The sequence below is a fragment of the Lactuca virosa genome, chromosome 4 (genome assembly GCF_052849685.1).
Source record: "Lactuca virosa cultivar CGN04683 chromosome 4, Lactuca_virosa_CGN04683_v6, whole genome shotgun sequence".
Classification (NCBI taxonomy): Eukaryota; Viridiplantae; Streptophyta; class Magnoliopsida; order Asterales; family Asteraceae; genus Lactuca; species Lactuca virosa.
This window is the reverse complement of record NC_136429.1, coordinates 169680261-169705838: the sequence shown is the minus strand read 5'-3', so window position 1 is coordinate 169705838 and position 25578 is coordinate 169680261. Positions and strand designations below refer to the sequence as shown.

Sequence of the window (25578 nt, the reverse complement as noted above, 5' to 3'; positions counted from 1 at the left end):
CTAATGACTTTACTGAAAAAATAATAAATATATTTTATTTTTTGCGTTTATTACTCTATGTAAAATCGTTTATTGTTTATCGGAGTGCTTAATTTACCTAACAAATATATTGTGATAGCCAATCTGCATAGGCTATGTCAAAATATTCGAACATGAATACGCAACCTAAACATATCAAGCTTAAGTATCACTTATAAGAGACTGGATTGCAGCATGAAAGATAAGGCAAGACTTCTGTAGGACTGAAAATCAACTTGTTGATTTGTTCACGAAAGCACTCCCCTAAGTACAATTTGAATGTATTCGAGCAGAAACTAGAATTTCCATCTATAATCAAAGGGGTATTGAAGAGTGATTTAAAGTTGCTCAGTAAAGTATGGAAAGACTCTCAAGTCATTTATGTTTGATTAAGTCTACTTTAATGGATAATTTTGGTCAAATTAACTTCTTAGGGTTTTCCATATATTTTGTAGGTATTTTAGCTTTTCCCTGGTGTAAGCTGCATATATAAGTCATTTATGTTTGATTAAGTATGCAAATTATACAAGTTTTTAGAACGCAAGTACATTCTCTCTTATCCTTAGTGTGTTCATCCGCTATCTAATACTTACTTGGAGCTATTTAAGCTCTCAAATTCCGCTCAAACATATATCAAGCTAAACTTCAAAGTTATCGAATCAGAATAAATAATGGCTTAACACTATTAAGTCAAGTTCTATTGTCTTTTCCATGCATTTTTCAATGTAGCTAGCTTTACATAAGCATAACCACTTCATTAATTATCATAATGAAAAACAATCCCACTTCCTTAAATATCACATTAAAGGGGATTTTGTTATTATAATATTTAAGTCAAACATGTATAGAAAAATACTATAACTAATTAGTTAATATATTTATTTATTGACTTATAAGAAACCACACCCCATATGTTGTTATTTTGCCATGTACATCGACAAACTCGTGTTAGTTCATTAAGTGTAATACCATAAAACATCATATCTGAATCTTAAACATCTTTAAGTTACCTTGATTTCAACGCCAAAAAGGCGAAATTTCTAACATCTTTCAACTTTCTTTATATCTTTCGAACAAAGCTTTACCATTTAAACCAGGATTAATTCTCTCCAATAATGGATCAAACTATCACATCCATTTGTGGGATGAGACATCGTTTTAATTCCAAGAATAAGAAACGAAACACAAAAAGAATTAATGATGATGCCTTCATACATTATTGTATAATTCGTACATCTTAATTAATGAGTTTGGTTTTCGTTTAGTAAAATAAGATAAGAATCAAAATGAAACAAAAGTAGAAGAATGATTCCGTATTTATCAAACAAACAAATCATGTGAGATTGTAAGGATTAAAGATTTAAGAAAGAAAAAGAGGAATCTAGAATTGAGAGAGAAAAGAAAATTAAAAATAGAAATGATCTTGCTTGTGATTCGTGAAGTTCCATTGTTACCTTAATTATTCCTCCCTTTATCATCCCATTTGCCCCCATTTCATCCGATTCCGATTCCAAACTCACGTTCAGAGCAACGTGCCATTGGATCAATCGGAGTATTGGAGAAGTTAAGCATTATGTTCAAATCGATCGATTGAGATCATTTTGAAATCAGAAGATATGTTAACGAGTAATTAAAACGAAATGAGATTTAATTAATCGAAATATAATTCATTAATAAATCAATGTCGAAATTTTTGCCTGCAAGCTTGACAAGTGATCTCCATACAGGTTGAATCAATCCGGCGAGTTGCCCTTTCTTTCATCTTCTCCACTCTCTCGACCTCCTCTCGTGCTCGTTCCCACATGTGTCGTGCTCGTGAGAATTCCGATTGCGCTAATTCCATCTCGCGCTTCGTCATCTCTCTAACACGCTCCGCATACGCTTTCTCCATTGACGCTATCCGAATTTGATCCGCCGCTTGCCATTTCAGCGCCTCAACTCTTCCGTTATCACTTTTAGAGTCTCTCCGATCGAATTGGAACGAATCCCCCAGCATACAGTGATCCGCCGGCGACTGGATTGGCCGGAGACTAATCGATAGCTGCAGGTCGAGCGACGGACCAGCACTCTCTAAAGAATTAAACTGGATGCTCTCAGATCGGTATCTCATCGAATCCGACTTCCATGACGCCGGACGTGAGTACGGTCCTCTTGTGTGCGGCGGCGTTGGGAGGAGTTGTAGTTCCCTTTGATCATCTTCCATTTTAGAGAGAGAGAGGGGGAGAGAGAGAATGTGTGTGGGTGTGGGTGTGTGTATGTGTGTATCTGTGTGAAATTGAAGGTGGTAGAGAGAGGTCCTCTTTATATAACCCATTTCGTCAACCGGAAATTACAAAAGTACCCTTGGTTGCCATGCAAAATGACACAGATTTTCAAAATGACGAATATGCCCTCGAACGGGTTTATTGTTTCCATTTTAGTTAGTTGACGTGGGATGGATCTTGTCCAATTGAGTAAGGGAGGGTACATTTCCGTTGTACTGGGATAGGGTTTGAAAGAAACGGATCGCGTTATTTGGCAATAAGTGCCTTTTTGTTTTTTAATAATACTTTGTTTAGAAGAAAGGAATTATTATTTAAATTTGATAACTATTATAAATTTTATAACAGAAATAATGTATATGTGTTTGTATTTCTTCTATACTATTTTCGTTTCCTTTGAAAAAGCTTATCCTCTTATTAATATTATTATGTGGTTTAAAAATATGAATGAAACTTTACATGTTATGTGTTAGAAATATGAAAAATGAGAAACTTTAACTTTTTAAATATTTTTCATGAGGATGGTTCATGTGTTTTGTTTGATGTAAGAATTTTCTTTTGGCTTTGTTATGCTTTACATGATAAACATCTTCGTGTAATAAAATAAGCATGACAAAATATACTTTTAGGATATTATAATGGATGACGGAACTTAGATCTCGAAGTGTACAAACTACAAAGGGGTTATTACATTTGAAGTCCCAATGACATGTAATAGGCAAGTAACATGTGGTAGAGACGTATATGATTACGATATGTTTCTAATTCCACATTAATTTGAGTTTCATTAGACATAATGTTAGGTGTGCATTGAGGAACTTTGTTACCATTTTCTTTGAAAACTGTTAGCCTTTAAATAGTGTTTATTCCAACAGACGAGATGGATGTGTCTTTGAAACAAATGAAAACTTAAATCTCTTCATATTATCGGAATTAACACACATGAATTATTGTATTTTTGTCTACCACGACACGAATTACTTTTCTTAACCCAAACACGACACGACATGCTACCGTGTTTTTGTTCGTTAATAGAACAAGACTCAATAAAAAGTGGATAACACGAAAAAAAAAACAATAACCGTTTCCATAATGTCATACATAAGTTCTTGTAAACACGATAATTTAAACACGACAACCACGAGTAACATGACAAAAAATAACATAAAACAACATCGAAGTCTACCAAATATAAACAACTTTTGAACACAAACACGAACACAATGTTTTGTGCTATTCTTGTGCTATTAGTGTGTCAACTTTTAAACACAAACACAACACAACATGACATCGTGTTTCTTATGGCACGGACGCAAATTCGAAATACGATTTTGTCCAAATTATGTTTCGTGTTGTGTGGACTTTTGACACCCCTATATATGAACATGTTTTAAAACTTGAATTTAAGCATTTAGTTACAAACTTTTATATATATATATATATATATATATATATATATATATATATATATATATATATATATATATATATATATATGCTCACTAGAAAATACATGAACCCTAGAAGATGACATCCGATGAAAGCATGACATATTTACCATTTTAGGTATTGAGTGCTATTAAAAGTTAAGGGCAGTTAGCCTACCATTATCAAATAATCAATGAATTAAACTATATTTGTCCTTTTATGATTAGTAAAATAAAAACACTAAAACAGATATTTTAAAATTTTTATTCAACAAACATATTACACATGCATAAATGATAGTTTTTCTATGCATCTATATACTAATATTTGGCAACAGAAGCAATTAAAATAACCCTAAATGTACATTCAACCTAGGATCCAAGTTTTACTAGTTATAGCAACCTACTTTCAAAACTACAAAAGTAATACTACAAAGAGAAAAAGAATTACTAACCTTTAAGAAAATTCAAATTTGCTTCTTGTATACTTGTAGATCTTGAATTCTTTGACATTCTTGACAGATGTTGCTCCCAAATTATCTTAGTGCAAGGAAGAGAAGGCATATTTGAATACTAAACACTAGAAAATAAGGAGAAATGAGAAAGACTGGCAAAAGTCAAATTATCTTAGTGCAAGGAAGAGAAGGAACGAAAATTATGAAGGCATATAGGGATTACTTATATCTGAGAAAACTTATAGAGAAGGCATATTTGAATTAATTAAATAATAAGATTTAATCTTAATTCAAATCTCAACTTTATCAGCAGCCATGGACAAAAATCCTAAAGGGATTTATTCCTTTAAAACTGTCCAAACCTTCTAGGGTTCCAAAATATTTCACTTGCTCAACTATTGAAAGATTAATATTCAGTGTCCATACCTTTAAACAATTTCCAGATTAATTCTAATCAATTCTAGTTAATTCTAATTTAGTTTCAACTAGTTTCTAATTAATCTATCAAGCTCTGACAAATTAATAATATTATCTAACTCTCTTAAATCCTTTTCTAGCTATTATATCTCTTGAGGGAAACTCCAAAAGAACTTTGTTTTTATTCTCAAAGTTATACCAATTAGTTATGATATTGGAAAATCGTTTCCAACAGTCTCCCACTTGGATAAGTCATCTACTACTATTGGTCGCATAACATTTGAATAACCAACAAAGCGTACCTTCCACGACATATGTTGAACTCTGATCTAATCAAGTATCAACCCTTAGATAAGTGATCAATTATTCATTTGTTTCTATAAGATAACATTGTGAACTGATTCAAGGATTACGAATCAACATAATAGTTCAACACTTTGTTTCTTGATTTCCAACTTATGATGATCAAATCAGACTACTAATTGAACACATCAATTTAGTCCAGGCTAGTCCAGGCTTGACTTGGAACACCTTGGCAATCAGAAATATTTCCTTCGGGTTCATGCAAACAAAATCCGCTTGGGTTTTGATGTATTCAACTCCTCTTTTGGTTAGGGTATATTGAAGAAAATCAGTTTTCATGAAATTTCTTATCTTGTAGTTCTTGACACGGTGTGGTCTATCATTAGACCATATATTTACCAAACTTTGAAACATGCTTAGCATGAAAAAGAATCAGACGTTCAAATTCCATTGGGAGTCTTTGATCATTAGGAAGGATGAGATCAAATGGTTCGAATACTGGGAAAAATTTGGAGTTTGGAGAGATGGGTATGTCCCAGTAACCATCTGATGGAGGTTTAACATATGTTAGGATTGGTCGATAATCATCATCTAGAAGCCTGCGGGTAGGATTTACCCAAGACTTGATTAATGACTCGTCCATCATTGTATCGAATCCATGTGCTCTCCAATTTTGTTCAGCAAACTTTGCGGCCCTCCAGTCACGTTTCTTTTGAAGAGTGGATGGGGAGTCATTGGATTGATCAGAAGACATCGTGGGTGCTAAGTTTTTGAATTGAGGAGGAGTCTGTTGTTGAGGATTCTGTTGAGGATCTTGTTGCGGGGGAGTTTGTTGTGGAGATGCTTGCGGTGAAGACCGTGGAGTTGGTGGTTTGTTGTGCTCTTCGGTAGGAGGAGGTTGAATTCTTGGAGGTGTTTGATGTTGATGAACCGAAGGGGTCTTTGATTGTGAAGGGTCTTGTTCTTGTTCTCTTCTTGGAGTTCCTTCACATCCCTCTTTTGAGGAAGAAACCTCCTGTTGCTCCTCAAACCATTGCTTGAGCCCATCGATCTTTTGAAAGGTTTCATTAAACTGAGTCTTCATCTGTTCACAAACTTGAAGATTGTTCGGGATTTCCTTTGTAAGGTGGAGAATTTCATCAACACTCGACTTTGCAGTGAGTGATCGCCGTAACCCATTGATTGTGTTTTGCAAAACCACAAGAACATATTCGTATGCGGTATGGGTTTCTTCAACAAGTTGTTTGGAATGACTTGCTTGTTTTTCAAGAGCTTGATTGAAGTCATTCTTCAGTTCAGTTATATCCTTGATGAGTTTTTCAGCAGTTGAGATGAACTCCTTGTGATCTGCATTTCTTTTATTGTCCAGTTCCCTTATACCCATTTCAACCCTAACAATCATCCGATCTGCGGCCATTCTGTCCCTTGTTTCCAATCTTTCAACACGGTCAACGAGTGACTGCGGGGTTGCAAGTTCAGTATTCTATGGTTGATTGGTAGAGACTGCGGCCAAGATTTGGGCGATTTTGGTTTGCAGACTAAGGAACTCTTTTCTGCACACCGCAATCTTCTTCTTCTTCTTTTGTTTTAGTTTAGAGGTGGAGTGTTGAGATCCACTCAATTCCTCGTCATCAACTACCATGATGAAATCATCTGAGGCAAGGGGTTGTTGAACATCCTCAAAAGTGTCATCATCCAGACCGAACATGGGAGCTGAGCTTATTTCAATTGCAGTACCATCATCATTTGAGTCGTGATCTTCTTCATTAGGGGGAGGTTTAGAAGTGCCAAAAATGTTCTCCAGTTGATGAGAATTTCGAACAGTTGCCTCCATGGTAGAAATATGTTGTTGAATGGAAAGGATGTCGTGAAACATTTTGGCATTGTTGATGGAATCAACCCAGTATTTTGCTACAGTCTGAATGGCTTCCTCCTTCTACTGTTGTTATTGGATTTTTTGTGCTTTTCTCACTTGCACTTCTCTCTTGAATGCTTCAAATTTTCTGATTCCAGACCCGACATTTGGACGATATCGAGTCCAAGAATCATCAGAGTTGTAACCGTCAAATCCTTGTTTCACCGAGGTGTCCCTCGGGTTCGTGGTTCCTTACATATTTGTGCTCCCCACGCCTAGACCACTTGATCGTAATGTCAATGGAATAGGATTTACTGAGCTTCCTTGGTCTCCTTAACCTAAAGTCAAGTTTGTCCTCGGCTCAGTTCCGACAAGGGATAAGAAAGAAGTACCCTGCAGTGCAACTGGTGCATCGAGTATTTATGTGACACGAAACTAGATGGAGTTCAATTCCTCAGGATCAAATAAGTGCAATCGTGATGCCCTGGAGACCTTAGGGCGACTCGTCACAATTGGGTCCACTTGGGATCCAATTGGGGGTGTGTCTCCATGATGAGATGAAACATATACACTTTCTGTATCTGAGTGGTGAGTTTGGGTTTTAGAGGGTGAGTCTGCGGTGATTCGAATGACTATCGGAGTCTATTGAGAGACTTCAGTTTGTGTCGTGGTTCGCATATGGTCATGACTAGGGGTCAACTTAAGTTTCTTTCTCCTAAAAATATCTCCTGAAACCAAAGGATCAGGGTGAGTGTCATCAATGACATTCACCGGAGGATCTAAAGCCTTGGAAGGAGATTGATGAACCGCACCAGGAAATTTTACGGTCTTGGCTTTTAGTTTCTTGGAAGTTCCAGCTCCCTTCTTGACAATGTTGACTGGAGCTTTCTTTGAAATTACAAGAGTGTAACGACGTAAATTTTCAAACCAAATTTTTAAAATTTCAATCACAATAATTCACATGTCACATTTCACCATAACTTCAAAGATTCAATATCAAACATTTTTCATGTAGTGTTATCATAAACCAGGATCCAAAAACAAATATAACTCCATCTCGGTTGTGTGTGTACAATCAAGCCAGTGCCTTCCCGCGATCATCAGTAGTACCTGAAACACATAACACTGTAAGCACGGATGCTTAGTGAGTTCCCCAAAATACCACAAGTAATACACTAGCCACTCGAGGCTATAACTCAGAAATACCCTCTGGTCAATGTGTCTCAGTGGGACCCTCCAGTTCCACAACTCTGGTGGACCCACCGGTCCTAACTCTGTTTACCTTTCGGTCCTAACTCTGAACAACACATGGCATAAATCACATAGGAATGATGCAATATATCACAATCAATCATACAAGATACTTTAGTCACATAACTCTAATTACCGCTCTAGATTTGAATAGTGAGAAGACTCACCTCGTAGCTAGCAGGTAATAGACACGTACTCGAAAACCTCGAACTAGCCCCCGCCTAACACATTAGACATGAATCACTAATCAATACCTATTCCTACTATGGAACACCACAAGTTCTCTTATTCCCTTGATAACACTTGGGATGGATAAAAGACTGTTTTACCCCTCCATGGTCTCGAATGCTCATAATTGACTCATCTAGAAAGTCAACATAGTCGATACAAGTCAACTGTCAGAGTTGACCTGACTCGCCGAGTGCACCCATGTGACTCGCCGAGTCCACTCGTCTCCTCAGAGATCTTGCTAGGGTTTCTCTCCGCTCGTCGAGTAAGATCCCCAACTCGTCGAGTATCACTGGGTCAAGAACGTCGGGACAAACCCGACACGACTCGACGAGTCTATCCAATCGAGTTCCATATTTGGGCACTTGAAATCAGATCTGTAACTCCAATCTCTAGATCTAGCCTCTCAATGTCCAAAAGTTACGTAAAGTTTCAATCTTGATGGTCATGCATGGCATATTTTGCTCCATATGCCACCACCACTCCATTAATGCTTCCCTCATGCAAATCTCTTCATTTGGGCTACTAAATGTGACAACCCGAAATTTCTAACTTGTGTAAACATTCAAATTTATCAGTGTTAGACTCATTTTGCTCCCAGTTATCACTGTTTGGAACCTGTTTTGAGTATCCTAACTCTAGTGAATCAAAGGAATTAGTATTTGGAAGTGTCAGTTTAAGTTCTAAACTACCTAGCAACCGTAAACCTCCTCAAAAAGGGGTTTACGGTCGAGACCTTGAGTTTATGGTCAGAGTAACTATAAACTCCTCCCTATATATATAATGGTTGATCATTTTAGCCATTCTTTTCACTTTAAACACTTCAAAGGCTTTCTATCTCTACTCTCTCTCTACCTTCATCGGGTTCCTCCAAGATCTTCAAGAACACGGTTGTGTTTTGGACCGAAAACACCCCCATTTTCCTCCAAATCGTAATTACCATCCTCCTTTACATCTATCTAATTACAATACTTCATTTTGGACTTAAGATCATCACTCTTTGCATGAACAAAAGAGTTTACGGTCCTATGAATCTTCATAGACCGTAAACCCTTATAAAGGGTGTTCTTATAGCCTTTACCCTTCCTAAGGCTAAGCATGGTCCCTAGAATCCGATGCCTTTGAATGAAACCCTTGAAAAACCATCATTTGTGCAAGATTGATGAGTTTACGGTCTAGTGTATCTCCTTAGACCATACACCCTTCAATCACCGTATATTCATGGGCCATAAACCCATGGAACCATAAACCCATGGACCGTAAACCGTATGACCGTAAGGTCATTAGACTGTGAACTCCATGACCGTAAGGTCATTGGACCTTAAACACTAAGACCGTGAACACTTGGACCGTGAACTCCAATGGTCATACCTCTTTGACCGTAAACTCTATCGGGTGGCCATATACCCTAGTTATGCAATCATATGTCATTGTATTCCATAAATCTTAGAGTTTCCTAGCCAATAAGGGTGTTACCCTTCTTATTTAGTCGTCTATACACTAAATTCATACACATACATGTCTATATGTGTCTATTAGGATCGTTGTGTGCTCAAGGTTACACCTGACACTCTGCACTCCTCTTCCAACCACACGTCAGAACCACCCAATTCAGGTTAGTTCATACCCCTACATTTTCCGTGTTTTTAATGTTTTAAGGGGGAATACAAGCCGTACTCAAAGTATTTTATTAAGTTTTAAACTTATTAATACAACTCAACGATTTCCATGTTTAATAACTTACTCGGATATTTTATCCCTTTTGTAATATGTTGAGCATAAGGGAAATTGTTATTTTGGAAATCTCACTTCATAGCTTTCAGAAAGGATTTACAAAACATTTTCCATAACAACACTAGTAAACTATAGTGGGTATAGTTTGGGATAACCCTCTAGGCAGTTTCTACCAAATCAGATTTCATGGATGAATATATAAACTATGGCAGATTTAGTTTATGTTATATGTTTTCTCAAAAGTATAAGGTACATTTATTCAAGAATAATTACTGTTTTATACTGTTTCTAGCTTGTAAACAAGATTATACAGAATTGTGAGGCTCTAATTCAATACTGTACTCTTAGGTGTACGGTGATAAATCCTTTTAGTATAACCAGAGTCTCCTGGAGGGAGAGCGTGAGATTTGTGAATAGATCTATTCGGGACTGACACTCCCACACCTGAACTGCTAGCTACAGTTAGGCAGGCACTCCTAGGGTGAACAAATTGTTGGGTTATGAGCATTCTAACACTCCTAAGTGTACATGCAACCCTAAATACCTTGGATCTATGTTTTTTCTATTATACACACAATTATGAACATCCAAGGTATTATCCTAATCTAGCATACAAAATAATAAATATAACAAGATAAAATACATACCTCTTTGATGTACAATGTCTTCATGAAGCTTGAGTGCCTAGTGCCCCAAGTGTGACACCTCAAATGGTTCACACAACACCAAATACACTTGGAATAACTTGAGAGAAACTTGAACACTCCTTGAAATCGTCTAGCCCTCACACTCACACATTAGTGCACGATTTCTTGAGCCATGGGATTCTTTTATATGGTGGCTATTAGGGTTACACCATGTAACTCATAACTTTACCCATTCCTTATGCTCCATGGATTTCAACCTCCATGGAGTATCCATGGGTCACCCCATGGACTTAGTCCAACATAAGGAATCTTGGATCACAAGCCCACATATATAAGAATGAATGATTTACACAATCAACCCATATATTTAATTAGTCTCCTTTTGATCACTTAATTAATTCCAAATAAATTCTTGATCAATACTAATTAAATAACCTTATTAGTATATTAGAACTTATAATATATTAACCAACCTTAAGTGTTATTTCTCTCATTATAGTCTATCCAAATGCATGATGCCATGCAACCCAAATGGACCATGCCGGGTCGGGTCAAGTCTTACCAATTATAGTTATGGACTTAGACATTAATCCAACAGTCTCCCACTTGGATAAGTCTAAAACTATTATTGTGTATGACTTCAGGAACCGATCAGCAATCGTAGCTCTCAAAAGCTTCTGTCGAACTCTGACCTTGTCGATGAACTCTGACCTTTGTCAATGACTTGTCCATTAGATAAGGGATCATATATTCCTCCATTCTAGATATCATATGGACTGAGACATGGATTATCAATCATTCTCTCTGTCCATTTGTTGTTTCCCGATTTCCGATTCATGATGACTGACTGATTGAACAAATCAAATCAGTCCTGGCTTGGCCAAGCACTCACATGTATCATCTTTAAATCATCGAGGGGCCCACAGATATCGCTTTTATCCCGAAGGTAAAAGGAATGGATAAACTTCGACTCATATGGCTTGTTCTACTACTTGTTGAATCATACACAAAGGCACGTTTTATAACATCGAGTTACCAATGCGTTTTCGTGCAATCAATGTATAACCAACTCATAGTAACAACTCATATCTCTAGGTTTGAAGAATATAAGATATTATCGTCTCATGATCACTCGTGATAAAATCCATGAAGTGATTCAAATGAGCGCGGGTTGAATCCAATACTTAGAACTTATGAGCACTCATGAGTGTTGTAGCACAACTTTGTCCACCAACTTGGACCTCTACAAACCAACCCATGACAGTCTTGATTCATATCTACTTCCAACATATGACCGACTGTGGATGGTTTGAATAACTTAATCATTCAGGAAGAGCGACTTAGTTATTCTGGAAGTCAAAACATGCAAAGTGAAACACAAGAATAAATGAATCAAATATGGTATCAAATCCTATGAATATAAATAAACACTTTTATTTATCACCATACTGATTACTCATTATTCATTGTTTCGGTTTTATCAACTTTATACTTGAATTTAAAACAATAGTTGTCCCATGCTCCAAACATGTACACTATGTTTTCTAAACACTAGTCATGCCATACACCAAGTATGCATACTAAGTTTGTCTATGATCTTTACTTTGTAAAATAGATCAATTGAACATCACTCCAATGATCCTCTTTTCACAGTCCCAAATCCTTACTGCAAATGCAAGAATTCCAAATTCATGCCATTTACTGAAATCTGTTAGATTCTAAACTTATATGCATTGATCCTCTTAATGATTATGCACGAAGTCAGAAAGACTTGACAACAATCATTACAGAGCATTCCAAAGGAGATCAGCTCCTTGGAAACATCCTTCTTTCATTAAGTTTCCTAATCTTACACAGATTGAATAATTTCTAACTTTGAAACATTTCCATATTCCATTTTGACTATCACTTCTGAACAAGAGTTGCCTCCTTACAGATTATGTCAATATGGTCCTTCCAGAATTAACATTATACTTTCAACTGTCCTTGAGCAACCAATCTTTGGTAAACCTTAGATTGTCCTCGACAATTGCTTAATCATTTTAGTCATATCCAATTCTAGACCTTTTCCCTTCATAATGCCCCAGACATTTGGAAAATTTTAGAAAGGATGAATATAGCACATGTAATCGATCCTATATCCGAAGTATATGGGACACGATTCATGATGTCTCACATAAAGACTAAACCAGTCTTTTGCTATAATATTTCCATTTCAATTTGCCAAGTTCTCAAAATTCAGATTATGAAAAGGGATGCCGTAATCATAATCAAATTTTAGAACGCAAATAATGGACCCATATATAGAATTTCCTTATGTTGAGCCATTCCAACATGAAATTCATATATATATCCTTGATTAAATACGATTAAAATCTCAATCTAAGCTTTTAGAATTGAAATGAAGTATAATTTCCTCTCCCTTAATTATAGCAAAACAACTTTTTCAACCCCTGCAACCCCACGAATTGAAACTTTTGTTTTCTATAATTAACATTGCTAACTTGCAACCTTTGTCATAATTATCATGCTCCCAGTAACATGACGATTATTAGCATAACACTTATGCTCCCACTAGCTTTGACATGTACTCAGAAATCAGCTGACTTTCTTACCAAAGTTCAAATTTCTGATACTAGATTGTTTTGATAAAACTTTATCAAAATCATACACCTCTCTTAGATAGCTCACATGTGTGTCTAAACAATTTTAGAACTATGAAAAGGGATGCCGTAATCATAGTCTCAATTGTTTAGACCTTTGCCACTTCTCACAAGTCCATGTTAGTGTGCCGGTAAACCACACACGCTCCACTAACGACTTTGAGAATGCAAATATCATAATTGCTATCTAGCTAAAATCTACTTAGTGAAAGTGTTTCCTCACCATCATTTTCATGAATCGGAGAGAAACCTTATGACACTTAGATTTAATAGTGTATATGTTCTTATCCATGTGAATTTGTCAAAACCATAATCACAAGACAAGGTTAGTGACAAATCCAAACTCATATTGATTAAACTTGTGCAATCTTAAATTCTTGCCATTTGGCAGCTCAGGTGCCTGCCATTGCTTCCAAGTAGTTGTGCAACCAATTGAGAACTCTCATAACTCCTATGCAAAGCCAACTTGAATAGGCACAAAAATTTCAACACGATAGGTTATAAACCTCAAGTCGTGTGCTAGTGAAGGACTTTAGGTTTTATTCTTGATTAAGTCTTGAAACTTTCAAGAGCTTTAAGACTCCCACTGTCCTCTTGACATATAAGACTCCCTTGTCAAATATTCAAGAGATAGTGCGGATTCTTTATCAAGACTAACACTTTACACAATTGGCCTAAGTTGGTCTCTGTTTTATCCAAAACATCACAACTTACCAATTTCAAATGTACAAGAGTAGATAACCTTTTACTCTTACATTTGACTAGTGTTAACAAACCCTCTTTAAGATATGTCACTCAAGTTACAATCTTGGAGTATGACTCTAAGAATTGTTTTGGAACGAAGTATGACTCATCTTTTTGATTTAACCATTTCAACAATTCATGACTCCTCTTCTTAGTCATAAGAATGCACTAAGATGACTTTAGAGGACCAATTGTGATATGGTATCTTAATCATTAAGATGATCATAAACATGATACTAAAGTACTCTCCCATCTTTTCAGATTTGAGAAACTTTTATCTTTCTGCCATACTTTGATTCTTCTTATTCGTTCTGTCTCACATTGAAACTTCTCCAATGCTACAGACTTATACTTAAACTTATAAGTATAACCATATTTACTGAACTTAAGTAAATCATGACGAATAGTCTTCTTGATCTTTTGTGGTGGACTTGACCAGTGCACAAGAATGTGTACTCGATCCCTTAGTCCTTTCCTTATTCACATAAGGAATTAGTCTTAATTTTCCAAGCTGAAAGTTCTCATTCATCATACTATACAACTTGCATGATTCCAAGTTTCGGTCCAATTGAACCTTGGGTGATGGGAATCTTTCCTTATTTGGTAATATTAGACACTACCACAACCGAAAGAATCAAATCCATTTTTCCAATATTGCTATCAATGGAATCTTATAAGCAACAACTTTTCACAAATGCCATTGTAAGGATACTTAAAATAAATAAAATCAAAACCTTTTTCTTTTATTTTAAAACTTTGCGGAAAAACTTGTCCTTACAATCCATATGAAAACCTTGTTGTTATCTATTCCTAAGCAATATAAATATCATACCTCTTAAGTAATAGCCCAAAATTCTGATCACCGAACCATGCGATTGAAATCCATCTTCGCGATCAGAATCAGCATGTACTTAATAGAGTTAGACAATGGACTTTACCTGAAGTAGAGCCAAACTTATTGACTTTAACATCCTTAGGTAAATTTGGCAGCTTCGTAACCAATGCCCCTTCCTTTGGCAATAGTTACCTATGGACCCTTGATAATGGGACTATCTCAGACTTCGCCTCTCTCTTTACCATTGGGTCAACCGAGTTGACTATGGCCGATCCCTTTCCATTGGGAAGAGAGAGCTTTACTGGATATCTAATGTCATCATTGTCAATGTCCATAGCGTTTTAGGAAGTTGATCTTAGCAAATAGATAAGATCATTAAGGGTCTTGTCTTAGTCTGTTTCATAGGATTCCCAAAAGAACTCACTATGTGACTTAGAAAGTAGTTGAGCCACCAACTTTCTCAAGACTTTGACACCCAACTCTCCCGGCTTGTCAATATGTGACTACATCTCCAAGATGTGATCACACCTAGACCTTGCCTTGCCAATAGGGCTTGAGTGACCTTAAACTTTTTAGGAACTTGTGGGTTAGGGAGAATAATTGGAGGAGGTGAAAGAAGTATGATATCCATGGGACATCATCTTCATTTAGGAAAGCTTGTTTCAAGAGATTTGGGAAGATCATAAATGTCTAGACCAGACATCTTTTTGGGAGATATTCAAGATAGTTGATTTAAAGTCCTTAATATGACACCCAATATGAAATATTAAGGCTAGGACCCAACAAACTATTTTATAACTTAGAAGAGGGATGCCGTAATCCAAGCTATAAAATATTTGAAGGTAGGTGAATGACGATTCACCAATTTCCACCATGAAAAACGAAATAATTTATTAGGTTTTAATTGGATTTGAAAGTCCTAGATCTTTGAGATTCATTGAACTGTTCAAAGGCATGTTTCAATCTCGAGTGTGCCCTTCAGGTTTTGTGACTGGGATGCCGAGGATCACAAAAGAAGGTGTGAATAACCATGCAAATATACTTGGTACCCTTAATATTTACCCCTTAATCAGTGTGCCGGTTAACCACACACGCTCCACCGATACTATGATAAATATTAAGTTACCCTTTGCCTACCTTGTTAAGTCCAGGTTAGTGTGCCGGTTAACCACACACGCTCCACTAACGACTTAAGCAAAGTGCAAAGTGTAATTTCATGGGTTAGCACCAAATTCACATTTTCCTAAGTAACTAAGATTGGGTATTAATAAGAGTTTAGTTACTTAGTATTTATCATTAATACTTTTAATGAAAGGAGAATTACAGTCCTTGTCCTACCAGTTCGGCTAACGACCCTCCACCAGTCAAGGAAGCGGTGGGTGAGAGTGGACACCCATTAAACTGCCATTTTATAGGCAGTAACCTTATACCCCCCTTATAGACCGACTTCGTGAATGAGGCCGACTAACTGTAAGACTGACTTTACTCTTGTACATATATATAAATATTATTAACTTATAATATTATAAAGTATAAGGGTTGAATTTTAACTTTTAAAATTCTAAGGGCTAACTTGGAATTAAAGTATTCATAAGTGAAAACTTTTCAAATTCCAAAACTTGAGGGCAAGTTTTGAAACTATTCAAAACTAATTAATTCCATAACTTATGAGTTTAAAGTAGTTTTAATTAAAAAAAAAACTCTTCAAGTTCCATAACTTGAGGACAAGTTATGGAAGACTTTAAACTAATTAATAAAAAAAAATAACTTTTTTTTATTGTAACTTATGGAACTAATTAAGGTTACACTTTTTTTTTTAATTTAATGAAGAGACTCTTGAACCTCCATAACTTGAGGACAAGTTATGGAGTCATAAAACCATTTAATTAGAACTAGACTCTTTATTTTGTAACCTTTGCCAACTTTTATGAGTTTTATGATTCTTAAATGTGACTTTTCATATAACTTGAGGACAAGTTACAAAAACACACTTTGGAATCAACTCTTAGATTAAAATGGATTGAAAACAACTATTTCACACAACTTTTCTATTAATCTAAGAACCTCATAAGAACAAGATAATTCAAATCATCAATCTTCAAGAAATTAGCATGAACATACAAACTAATACAAATCTTGAAATTATGACAATTATCTTAGAAATTGGATTAGCATGAACATTAACACATCAAAAACAAGTTTATAAGTCCAAAAACATCTTAGGGTAATGTTCCTAGTCCAATTCCAGCCAAAACAATCGAATATATGCATCCAACTCGATTTTTCAGCTATTTTTGCAAGTATAACAAGAAAACAAGCCTAGGCTCTGATACCACTGTTGGCTTATGAGCATTCTAACACTCCTAAGTGTACATGCAACCCTAAATACCTTGGATCTATGTTTTCTCTATTATACATACAATTATGAACATGCAAGGTATTATCCTAATCTAGCATACAAAATAATAAATATAACAAGATAGAATACATACCTCTTTGATGTAGAATGTCTTCATGAAGCTTGAGTGCCTAGTGCCCCAACTGTGACACCTCAAATGGTTCACACAACACCAAATACACTTGGAATAACTTGAGAGAAACTTGAACACTCCTTGAAATCGTCTAGCCCTCACACTCACACATTAGTGCACGATTTCTTGAGCCATGGGATTCTTTTATATGGTGGCTATTAGGGTTACACCATGTAACTCATAACTTTACCCATTCCTTATGCTCCATGGATTTTAACCTCCATGGAGTATCCATGGGTCACCCCATGGAGTTAGTCCAACATAAGGAATCTTGGATCACAAGCCCACATATATAAGAATGAATGATTTACACAATCAACCTATATATTTAATTAGTCTCCTTTTGATCACTTAATTAATTCCAAATTAATTCTTGATCAATACTAATTAAATAACCTTATTAGTATATTAGAACTTATAATATATTAACCAACCTTAAGTGTTATTTCTCTCATTATAGTCTATCCAAATGCATGATGTCATGCAACCCAAATGGACCATGCCGGGTCGGGTCAAGTCTTACCAATTATAGTTATGGACTTAGACATTAATCCAACACAAATGTCATTTAGCTTAACGCCTGAAGAACGTTATAAAGGTCTCTAGGTCATATCAAGTATGGTTATACGACTCCCAAATAAGTATAAACTAACTTTGGTTTACGGACTCTACCTTTCATTTGTTTTATTTTTAGTAATAAAACTACCTTCATGTATACACTGATAGTAATCAGGGATTTCTAAACTTACATCTCTACCTCTAAGACGGATAACGTATTTTTAGGGAAAATATGGGATTTTCCCAGGATAACACTGGCATTTCTAAAACTGATGATTTATCTTCTACTAATAGACACTCTTACAACACTGCTTTTCATGAGAAAATATAGGATTTTCTTGAGGAACACTTTTCAAAAAGGATCAAAGAAACATTTTCCACAAAAACTAAATGCTTATGAACTCACCAGCTTTATGCAGATATTCTTTCAAAACTGCTTGTATTCTCAGGAAATCAGTAGACAGGTACCTGCTGGAATTTGAAAAGCTGGAGCAATAAGAGTCTTACGTTATTACTTTACATACTTTTGATGTACCTAAAACAAGATTTCAAACTGATGTAAACATTTTACTTATATATGTATCCACTGTATTGGTTGTGTTGCGATGTTTCCTATTATTCATTGGTTGTGATGCTAAACATGACATCCTCCGCCCCCAAACGTTTCCGCCGTTCCGGTTTGGTGGTGTGACAGATTGGTATTAGAGCCCTTGTTTATAGTGAACTAAGTATACCGAACCTTACGTGGTATGCAACTATAAATATTAAGGGGCCTAAGTGCTCTAAACTAAAAGTATACTTTCAAAAATATAAGTATTTTATTAAAAAGTATACAAGTATACCTAAGTACCTGAATCAGTGTCATAAATAAAACAAAACAAAAGTATTTGGATGTTGGGACACTGCGGTTAAACGTGGGCAGTTATGTAATCATGTCTAGGGTCAATATAGCCTAATCAACTATATTCATTCGAGACATGACCAACATGTGCTTGGGAGTGATTGTGGTGTTACAGCAGGCCTAAAACTTACCAAAAACATTCATCATAAAATACTATAGGAATATTTTAGCTAGAGCCAAATTCAGTATACAGATTCATTCCAAGTGTTGATACCACTTTCTTCTTAAGTGATAACTTACTTGCGTTAGTAACCTTTCTGTGCTTATCACTCGGTAGTATACTTTTATTATCAGGATGAGATATATCTTGTTTTATATACCTCGAGGACTTACCATCCTCTTCTTCCTGATTTTTTCTAGAACAAGATGCCTCCCCGACCAAGACCCATCAGAAGAAACGACGACACTCCACCACCACCACCACCCCCTCAGTTCGACCCCGTCATGTTCCAGGCAGCAGTTACCGCCGCTGTAACCGCAGCAATGGCACAAGTGAACTCTGGTGGAGATGGAGGTGGAACCGACCCCTAACGGCAAGACGGAAGTCAGGGACATCAAAAGGAGTGTTCCTACAAGGACTTCATGACCGCAAAACCCAAGCCCTTCGACGGAAATGGAGGTGTTATCGCTCTAACTCGATGGTTCGAGAAGATTGAATCCATCTTCGAAATTTGCGCCTGTTCCGAAGCCAAGAAGGTGAAGTTCGCCGCCTGCACCTTCACCGACAGAGCCTTGACCTGGTCGAATGGTCGAGTCAAAACCCTAACCCTGCCAGTGGCTAATGCCATGGGTTGGGAAAGACTGAAGGAACTCATGCTTGTGGAATACTGCCCGAGGGGCGAAGTGCAGAAGTTGGAACACAAACTCTGGAACTTGAAGATGAAGGGTTCCGACATCGCTGCCTACACCGCTAGGTTCTGTGATCTGGCTCTCCTCTGTCCGGGAATGGTCACCCCGGAAAGCAAGAAAATCGAGAGCTACATCTGGGGACTGACACAACCAACCAAAGGAAATGTCTTGGCTGCTAGACCGGCCATGTTTGAGAGCGCCAAGGATCTGGCACAGACTCTGATCGATCATGGGATCGATCTGGATGAGGCATCAGCGGTCGCCGAGCCACAGAAGGAGAGTGGCGAGAAGAAGAAGAAATTTTGGAACAAACGCAAGGGCCAATCTCATCAGGAACCCTCCAAGAAGCAACAAACAGTGGCAGTCCACGCTGCTACTACTCCTACTGCTGCTCCCACTGCTGTTCCAACCATCCAAGCTCCTACCGGTGGTTATTCAGGGAAACTACCTCTGTGCAACAAGTGTACCTTTCATTATCACGGACCTTGCCGTGATTTGAATTGCAACAACTGTGGAAGGAAGGGACACACGACCCGATATTGCTGGGCACCAGCCCAACCAACTAATCCGACTCCTGGTGCGGGTGCCAGCCAAGCCTGCTATGGATGTGGGGAAGTTGGGCATTTCAAAAGAAACTGCCCCAAGGCGACAACGTGCGGTAATACAGGAAGAGTGTTGGCGATGGGCCAGGAGGAAGCGGTCGCTGATCCTACCGTTGTTACGGGTACGTTCCTCCTTGACAACTCTTATACATGCATTCTTTCCGATTCTGGTGCGGAGAGAAATTTTGTTAGTCATGCATTCAAACATCTAATCAAATGTAAATCCCAACCTCTACCCGAAACATTTACCGTCGAGATGGCTAACGGAAAGAAGGAGAGCACTAACGATATATTCATAGGCTGTACTCTTACTCTAGACGGTCATTCCTTTTCCATCAACCTTATGCCTGTATCCATTAAGAGTTTCGATGTCATTATCGGCATGGATTGGTTAAGCCCCAATGGTGATGATATCCTTTGCTACGAGAAGGCTATCCGTCTCAATCTTCCCTCTGGCGAAGCCCTCACTATTTTTGGTGATAAACTCAGTTCGAGCCTTCGTATCATTTCATGCATCAAGGCCCAGAAGTATCTGCGGAAAGAGTGTCATGCATTCCTAGCTCATGTTGTCGACGAGACGCAAAAAGTTAAAGACCTCGAGAGCATCCCCGAAGTCTGTAACTTTCCTGATGTTTTCCCCGAAGATCTCCCAGGAATTACTCCCGAGCGTCAAGTCGAGTTCCGTATCGATCTAATCCTTGGAGCTACACCTGTAGCTAAATCTCCCTATCGTTTAGCGCCTGCAGAAATGCAAGAATTATCCAGCCAGCTCAGTGAGCTGATCAGCAAAGGATTCATAAGACCGAGTTCCTCACCTTACGGAGCCCCGATTTTATTCGTAAAGAAGAAAGATGGATCCTTTAGGACATCGACTACCGAGAGCTGAACAAGCTTACCATCAAGAACCGTTATCCCTTACCCAGAATCGACGACCTCTTCGATCAACTTCAGGGAGCCAGTTACTTTTCGAAGATAGGCCTAAGATCAGGGTATCATCATTTGCGGGTTCACAAGAATGATGTGCCCAATACAGCATTCCGAACTCGCTATGGACACTACGAGTTCGTAGTAATGCCCTTTGGTCTAACTAACGCACCGGCAGTATTCATGGACCTGATGAATCGGGTGTGCCGCCCTTTCCTAGACAAGTTCGTGATCGTGTTCATTGACGACATACTTGTTTATTCACGGAGCGAAGATAATCATAAACAACACTTGCGGCAGGTACTCAAAACACTGAGGGCGGAGAAGCTATATGCAAAATTCTCAAAGTGTGAGTTCTGGATCAGGAAGGTAACTTTCCTCGGTCACGTGGTTAGCGAGGAAGGCATACATGTGGACCCTTCCAAAATCAAAGAGATCGAGAATTGGTCGGCACCAAAGACACCCACAGAAATTCGGCAATTCTTGGTTCTCGCTGGCTATTATCGCAGGTTTATCCAAAACTTTTCCAAAATCGCTAAGCCTTTAACCACCCTGACACAGAAAGGTGTAACCTTTAGTTGGGGAGAAAAACAAGACACTGTGTTTGAAACATTGAAGCAGGCCCTATGCAGTGCACCTATCTTGTCCCTGCCCGAAGGGACGGAAGACTTCGTTGTCTACTGTGACGCATCCAATCAGGGCCTAGGCTGTATGCTCATGTAACGAGGAATGATTATCGCCTATGCTTCGAGGCAGTTGAAAACACACGAAGTCAATTACACAACTCACGATCTAGAATTGGGAGTAGTGATCTTTGCATTAAAGATCTAGAGGCACTATCTCTACGGAACCAAGTGCATAATTTTCACCGACCATAAGAGCTTGCAACATATCTTTGATCAGGAGGAGTTAAACATGAGACATCGGCGATGGGTAGAGCTACTCAGTGACTACGAGTGCGAAATTCGCTACCATCCCGGCAAAGCCAATGTGGTAGCAGATGCCCTCAGCCGCAAGGAGTATTCAGGTCGTAGAGTGAAGGCATTGACAATGACCATCCATTCCCGATTACCCACACAAATCCGAGAGGCTCAGCTGGAAGCCTTAAAACCAGAGAACACGTCGGATGAAGCCTTGAGAGGAATGGAAAAGAACTTAGAGGTCAAGGGAGACGGAGTTTACTATTTCATGGACCGTATCTGGACCCCTAAGTATGGTGGTTACAGAGAAGTTGTCATGAACGAAGCTCACAAGACGAGATACTCCGTTCACCCAGGTTTAGATAAAATGTATCTGGATCTCAAACAACTCTATTGGTGGCCAAACATGAAAGCGCAAATTGCTACCTTCGTGGGCAAGTGCCTGACTTGTGCCAAGGTAAAAGTAGAATATCAAAGGCCCTCAGGTTTGCTTCAGCAGCCGAAAATACCTGAGTGGAAGTAGGAAATGATCACCATGGATTTTATGACCAAGTTACCCAGATCTCCGAGTGGGCACGACGCCATCTAGGTGATTGTCGATCGGTTGACTAAATCTGCCCACTTCCTGCCAATCAAAGAAAATTTCAAGATGGAGAGACTCACGCGGATCTACATTCGAGAAATAGTTCGACTTCATGGGGTACCTGTATCCATTATCTCCGACCGAGATAGCAGGTTCACCTCGAGATTTTGGCAATCGCTACAGAAGGCTCTTGGAACTAAGTTGGATATGAGCACGACTTATCATCCTCAGACAGATGGACAGAGTGAGAGTACAATTCAGACATTAGAAGATATGTTGAGAGCCTGCGTCATCGACTTCGGCACGTCATGGGACACTCATCTTCCATTGGTTGAATTTTCCTATAACAACAGCTACCATACCAGCATCTAGGCTGTGCCATTTGAAGCCCTCTATGGCCGTAAGTGCAGATCCCCTCTGTGCTGGGCTGAAGTGGGTGACACGCAGCTAGCCAAGGGTCAAGTCCCTGACAACACTCTCACTGGTCCTGAGATCATCCGAGAGACGACTGAAAAGATCGTACAAATCCGAGAATGACAAAAGGCCTCACGAGATAGACAAAAGAGCTACGCCGATAAACGACGAAAACCCTTGGAGTTCTAGGTTGGAGACCGTGTCCTGCTAAAGGTCTCACCCTGGAGGGGCATGATACGCTTTGGAAAGCGTGGAAAGCTAAATCCAAGATACATAGGACCCTTCGAGATCCTCGCTAGGATCGGTCTCGTAGCCTACAAACTTCGTCTACCCCGAGAACTTAACAACATTCATCCTGTCTTCCACGTTTCGAATCTTAAGAAATGCTTATCCGACGAAACCCTTGTGGTCCCTCTCGATGAGATTGAGATCAACGAGAACCTAAACTTTGTGGAAGAACCGGTCGAAATCATGGATAGAGAAATCAAACGAACGAAACAAAGTCGCATCCCGATAGTGATGGTTCGCTGGAATGCCAAGCGGGGACCTGAATTCACTTGGGAGCGCGAAGATCAGATGAAACAGAAGTATCCGCATCTCTTTCCTAATTCATGATTTGTATTCTATGTTCGAATTTCGGGACGAAATTACCTCTAACGGGGGGATGATGTGACAAACCGAAATTTCTAACTTGTGTAAACATTCAAATTTATCAGTGTTAGACTCATTTTGCTCCCAGTTATCACTGTTTGGAACCTGTTTTGAGTATCCTAACTCTAGTGAATCAAAGGAATTAGTATTTGGAAGTGTCAGTTTAAGTTCTAAACTACCTAGCAAACGTAAACCTCCTCAAAAAGGAGTTTACGGTCGAGACCTTGAGTTTACGGTCAGAGTAACCGTAAACTCCTCCCTATATATAATGGTTGATCATTTCAGCCATTCTTTTCACTTTAAACACTTCAAAGGCTTTCTCTCTCTACTCTCTCTCTCTACCTTCATCGGGTTCCTCCAAGATCTTCAAGAACACGGTTGTATTTTGGACCGAAAACACCCCCATTTGCCTCCAAATCGTAATTACCATCCTCATTTACATCTATCTAATTACAATCCTTCATTTTGGACTTAAGATCATCACTCTTTGCATGGAAAAAAGAGTTTACGGTCTTATGAATCTTCATAGACCGTAAACCCTTATAAAGGGTGTTCTTATAGCCTTTACCCTTCCTAAGGCTAAGAATGGTCCCTAGAATCCGATGCCTTTGAATGAAAACCTTGAAAAACCATCATTTGTGTAATATTGATGAGTTTACGGTCTAGTGTATCTCCTTAGATCGTACACCCTTCAATGACCGTATATTCATGGGCCGTAAACCCATGGAACCGTAAACCCATGGACCGTAAACCATATGACCATAAGGTCATTAGACCGTGAACTCCATGACCGTAAGCTCATTGGACCGTAAACACTAAGACCGTGAACACTTGGACCGTGAACTCCAATAGTCATACCTCTTTGACCGTAAACTCTATAGGGTGGCTATATATCCTAGTTATGCAATTATATGTGATTGTATTCCATAAATCTTAGAGTTTCCTAGCCAATAAGGGTGTTACCCTTCTTATTTAGTCGTCTATACACTAAATTCATACACATACATGTCTATATGTGTCTATTAGGATCGTTGTGTGCTCAAGGTTACACCTGACACTCTGCACTCCTCTTCCAACCACACGTCAGAACCACTCAATTCAGGTGAGTTCATACCCCTACATTTTCCGTGTTTTTATTGTTTTCAGGGGGAATACAAGCCAAACTCAAAGTATTTTATTAAGTTTTAAACTTATTAATACAACTCAACGGTTTCCATGTTTAATAACTTACTCGGATATTTTATCCCTTTTGTAATATGTTGAGCATAAGGGAAATTGTTATTTTGGAAATCTCACTTCATAGCTTTCAGAAAGGATTTACAAAACATTTTCCATAACAACACTAGTAAACTATAATGGGTATAGTTTGGGATAACCCTCTAGGCAGTTTCTACCAAATCAGATTTCATGGATGAATATATAAACTATGGCCGATTTATTTTATGTTATATGTTTTCTCAGAAGTATAAGGTACATTTATTCAAGAATAATTACTGTTTTATACTGTTTCTAGCTTGTAAACAAGATTATACAGAATTGTGAGGCTCTACTTCAATACTGTACTATTAGGTGTACAGTGATAAATCCTTTTAGTATAACCAGAGTCTCCTGGAGGGAGAGCATGAGATTTGTGAATAGATCTATTCGGGACTGACAATCCCACACCTGAACTGCTAGCTACAGTTAGGCGGGCACGCCTGGGGTGAACAAATGACATTTAGCTTAACGCCTGAAGAACGTTATAAAGGTCTCTAGGTCATATCAAGTATGGTTATATGACTCGCAAATAAGTATAAACTAACTTTGG

At 38.1% G+C, this 25578-nt stretch overlaps 1 protein-coding gene across 1 annotated transcript; it reads right to left on the bottom strand.

Moving 5' to 3' along the window:
* Window positions 1-1648: 1648 nt before the first annotated feature.
* On the bottom strand, window positions 1649-2282 carry LOC145107716 (uncharacterized). The gene has a single exon (XM_079044662.1). The coding sequence runs from the start codon at window positions 2219-2221 to the stop codon at window positions 1697-1699; it is 525 nt and encodes a 174-aa protein (XP_078900788.1). The 5' UTR covers window positions 2222-2282; the 3' UTR covers window positions 1649-1696.
* Between the last annotated feature and the right edge of the window lie 23296 nt (window positions 2283-25578).

Excerpts from the sequence above, each read along its gene's own strand:
- LOC145107716 (XM_079044662.1), bottom strand. The coding sequence starts at position 2,221 with ATGGAAGATGATCAAAGGGAACTACAACTCCTCCCAACGCCGCCGCAC.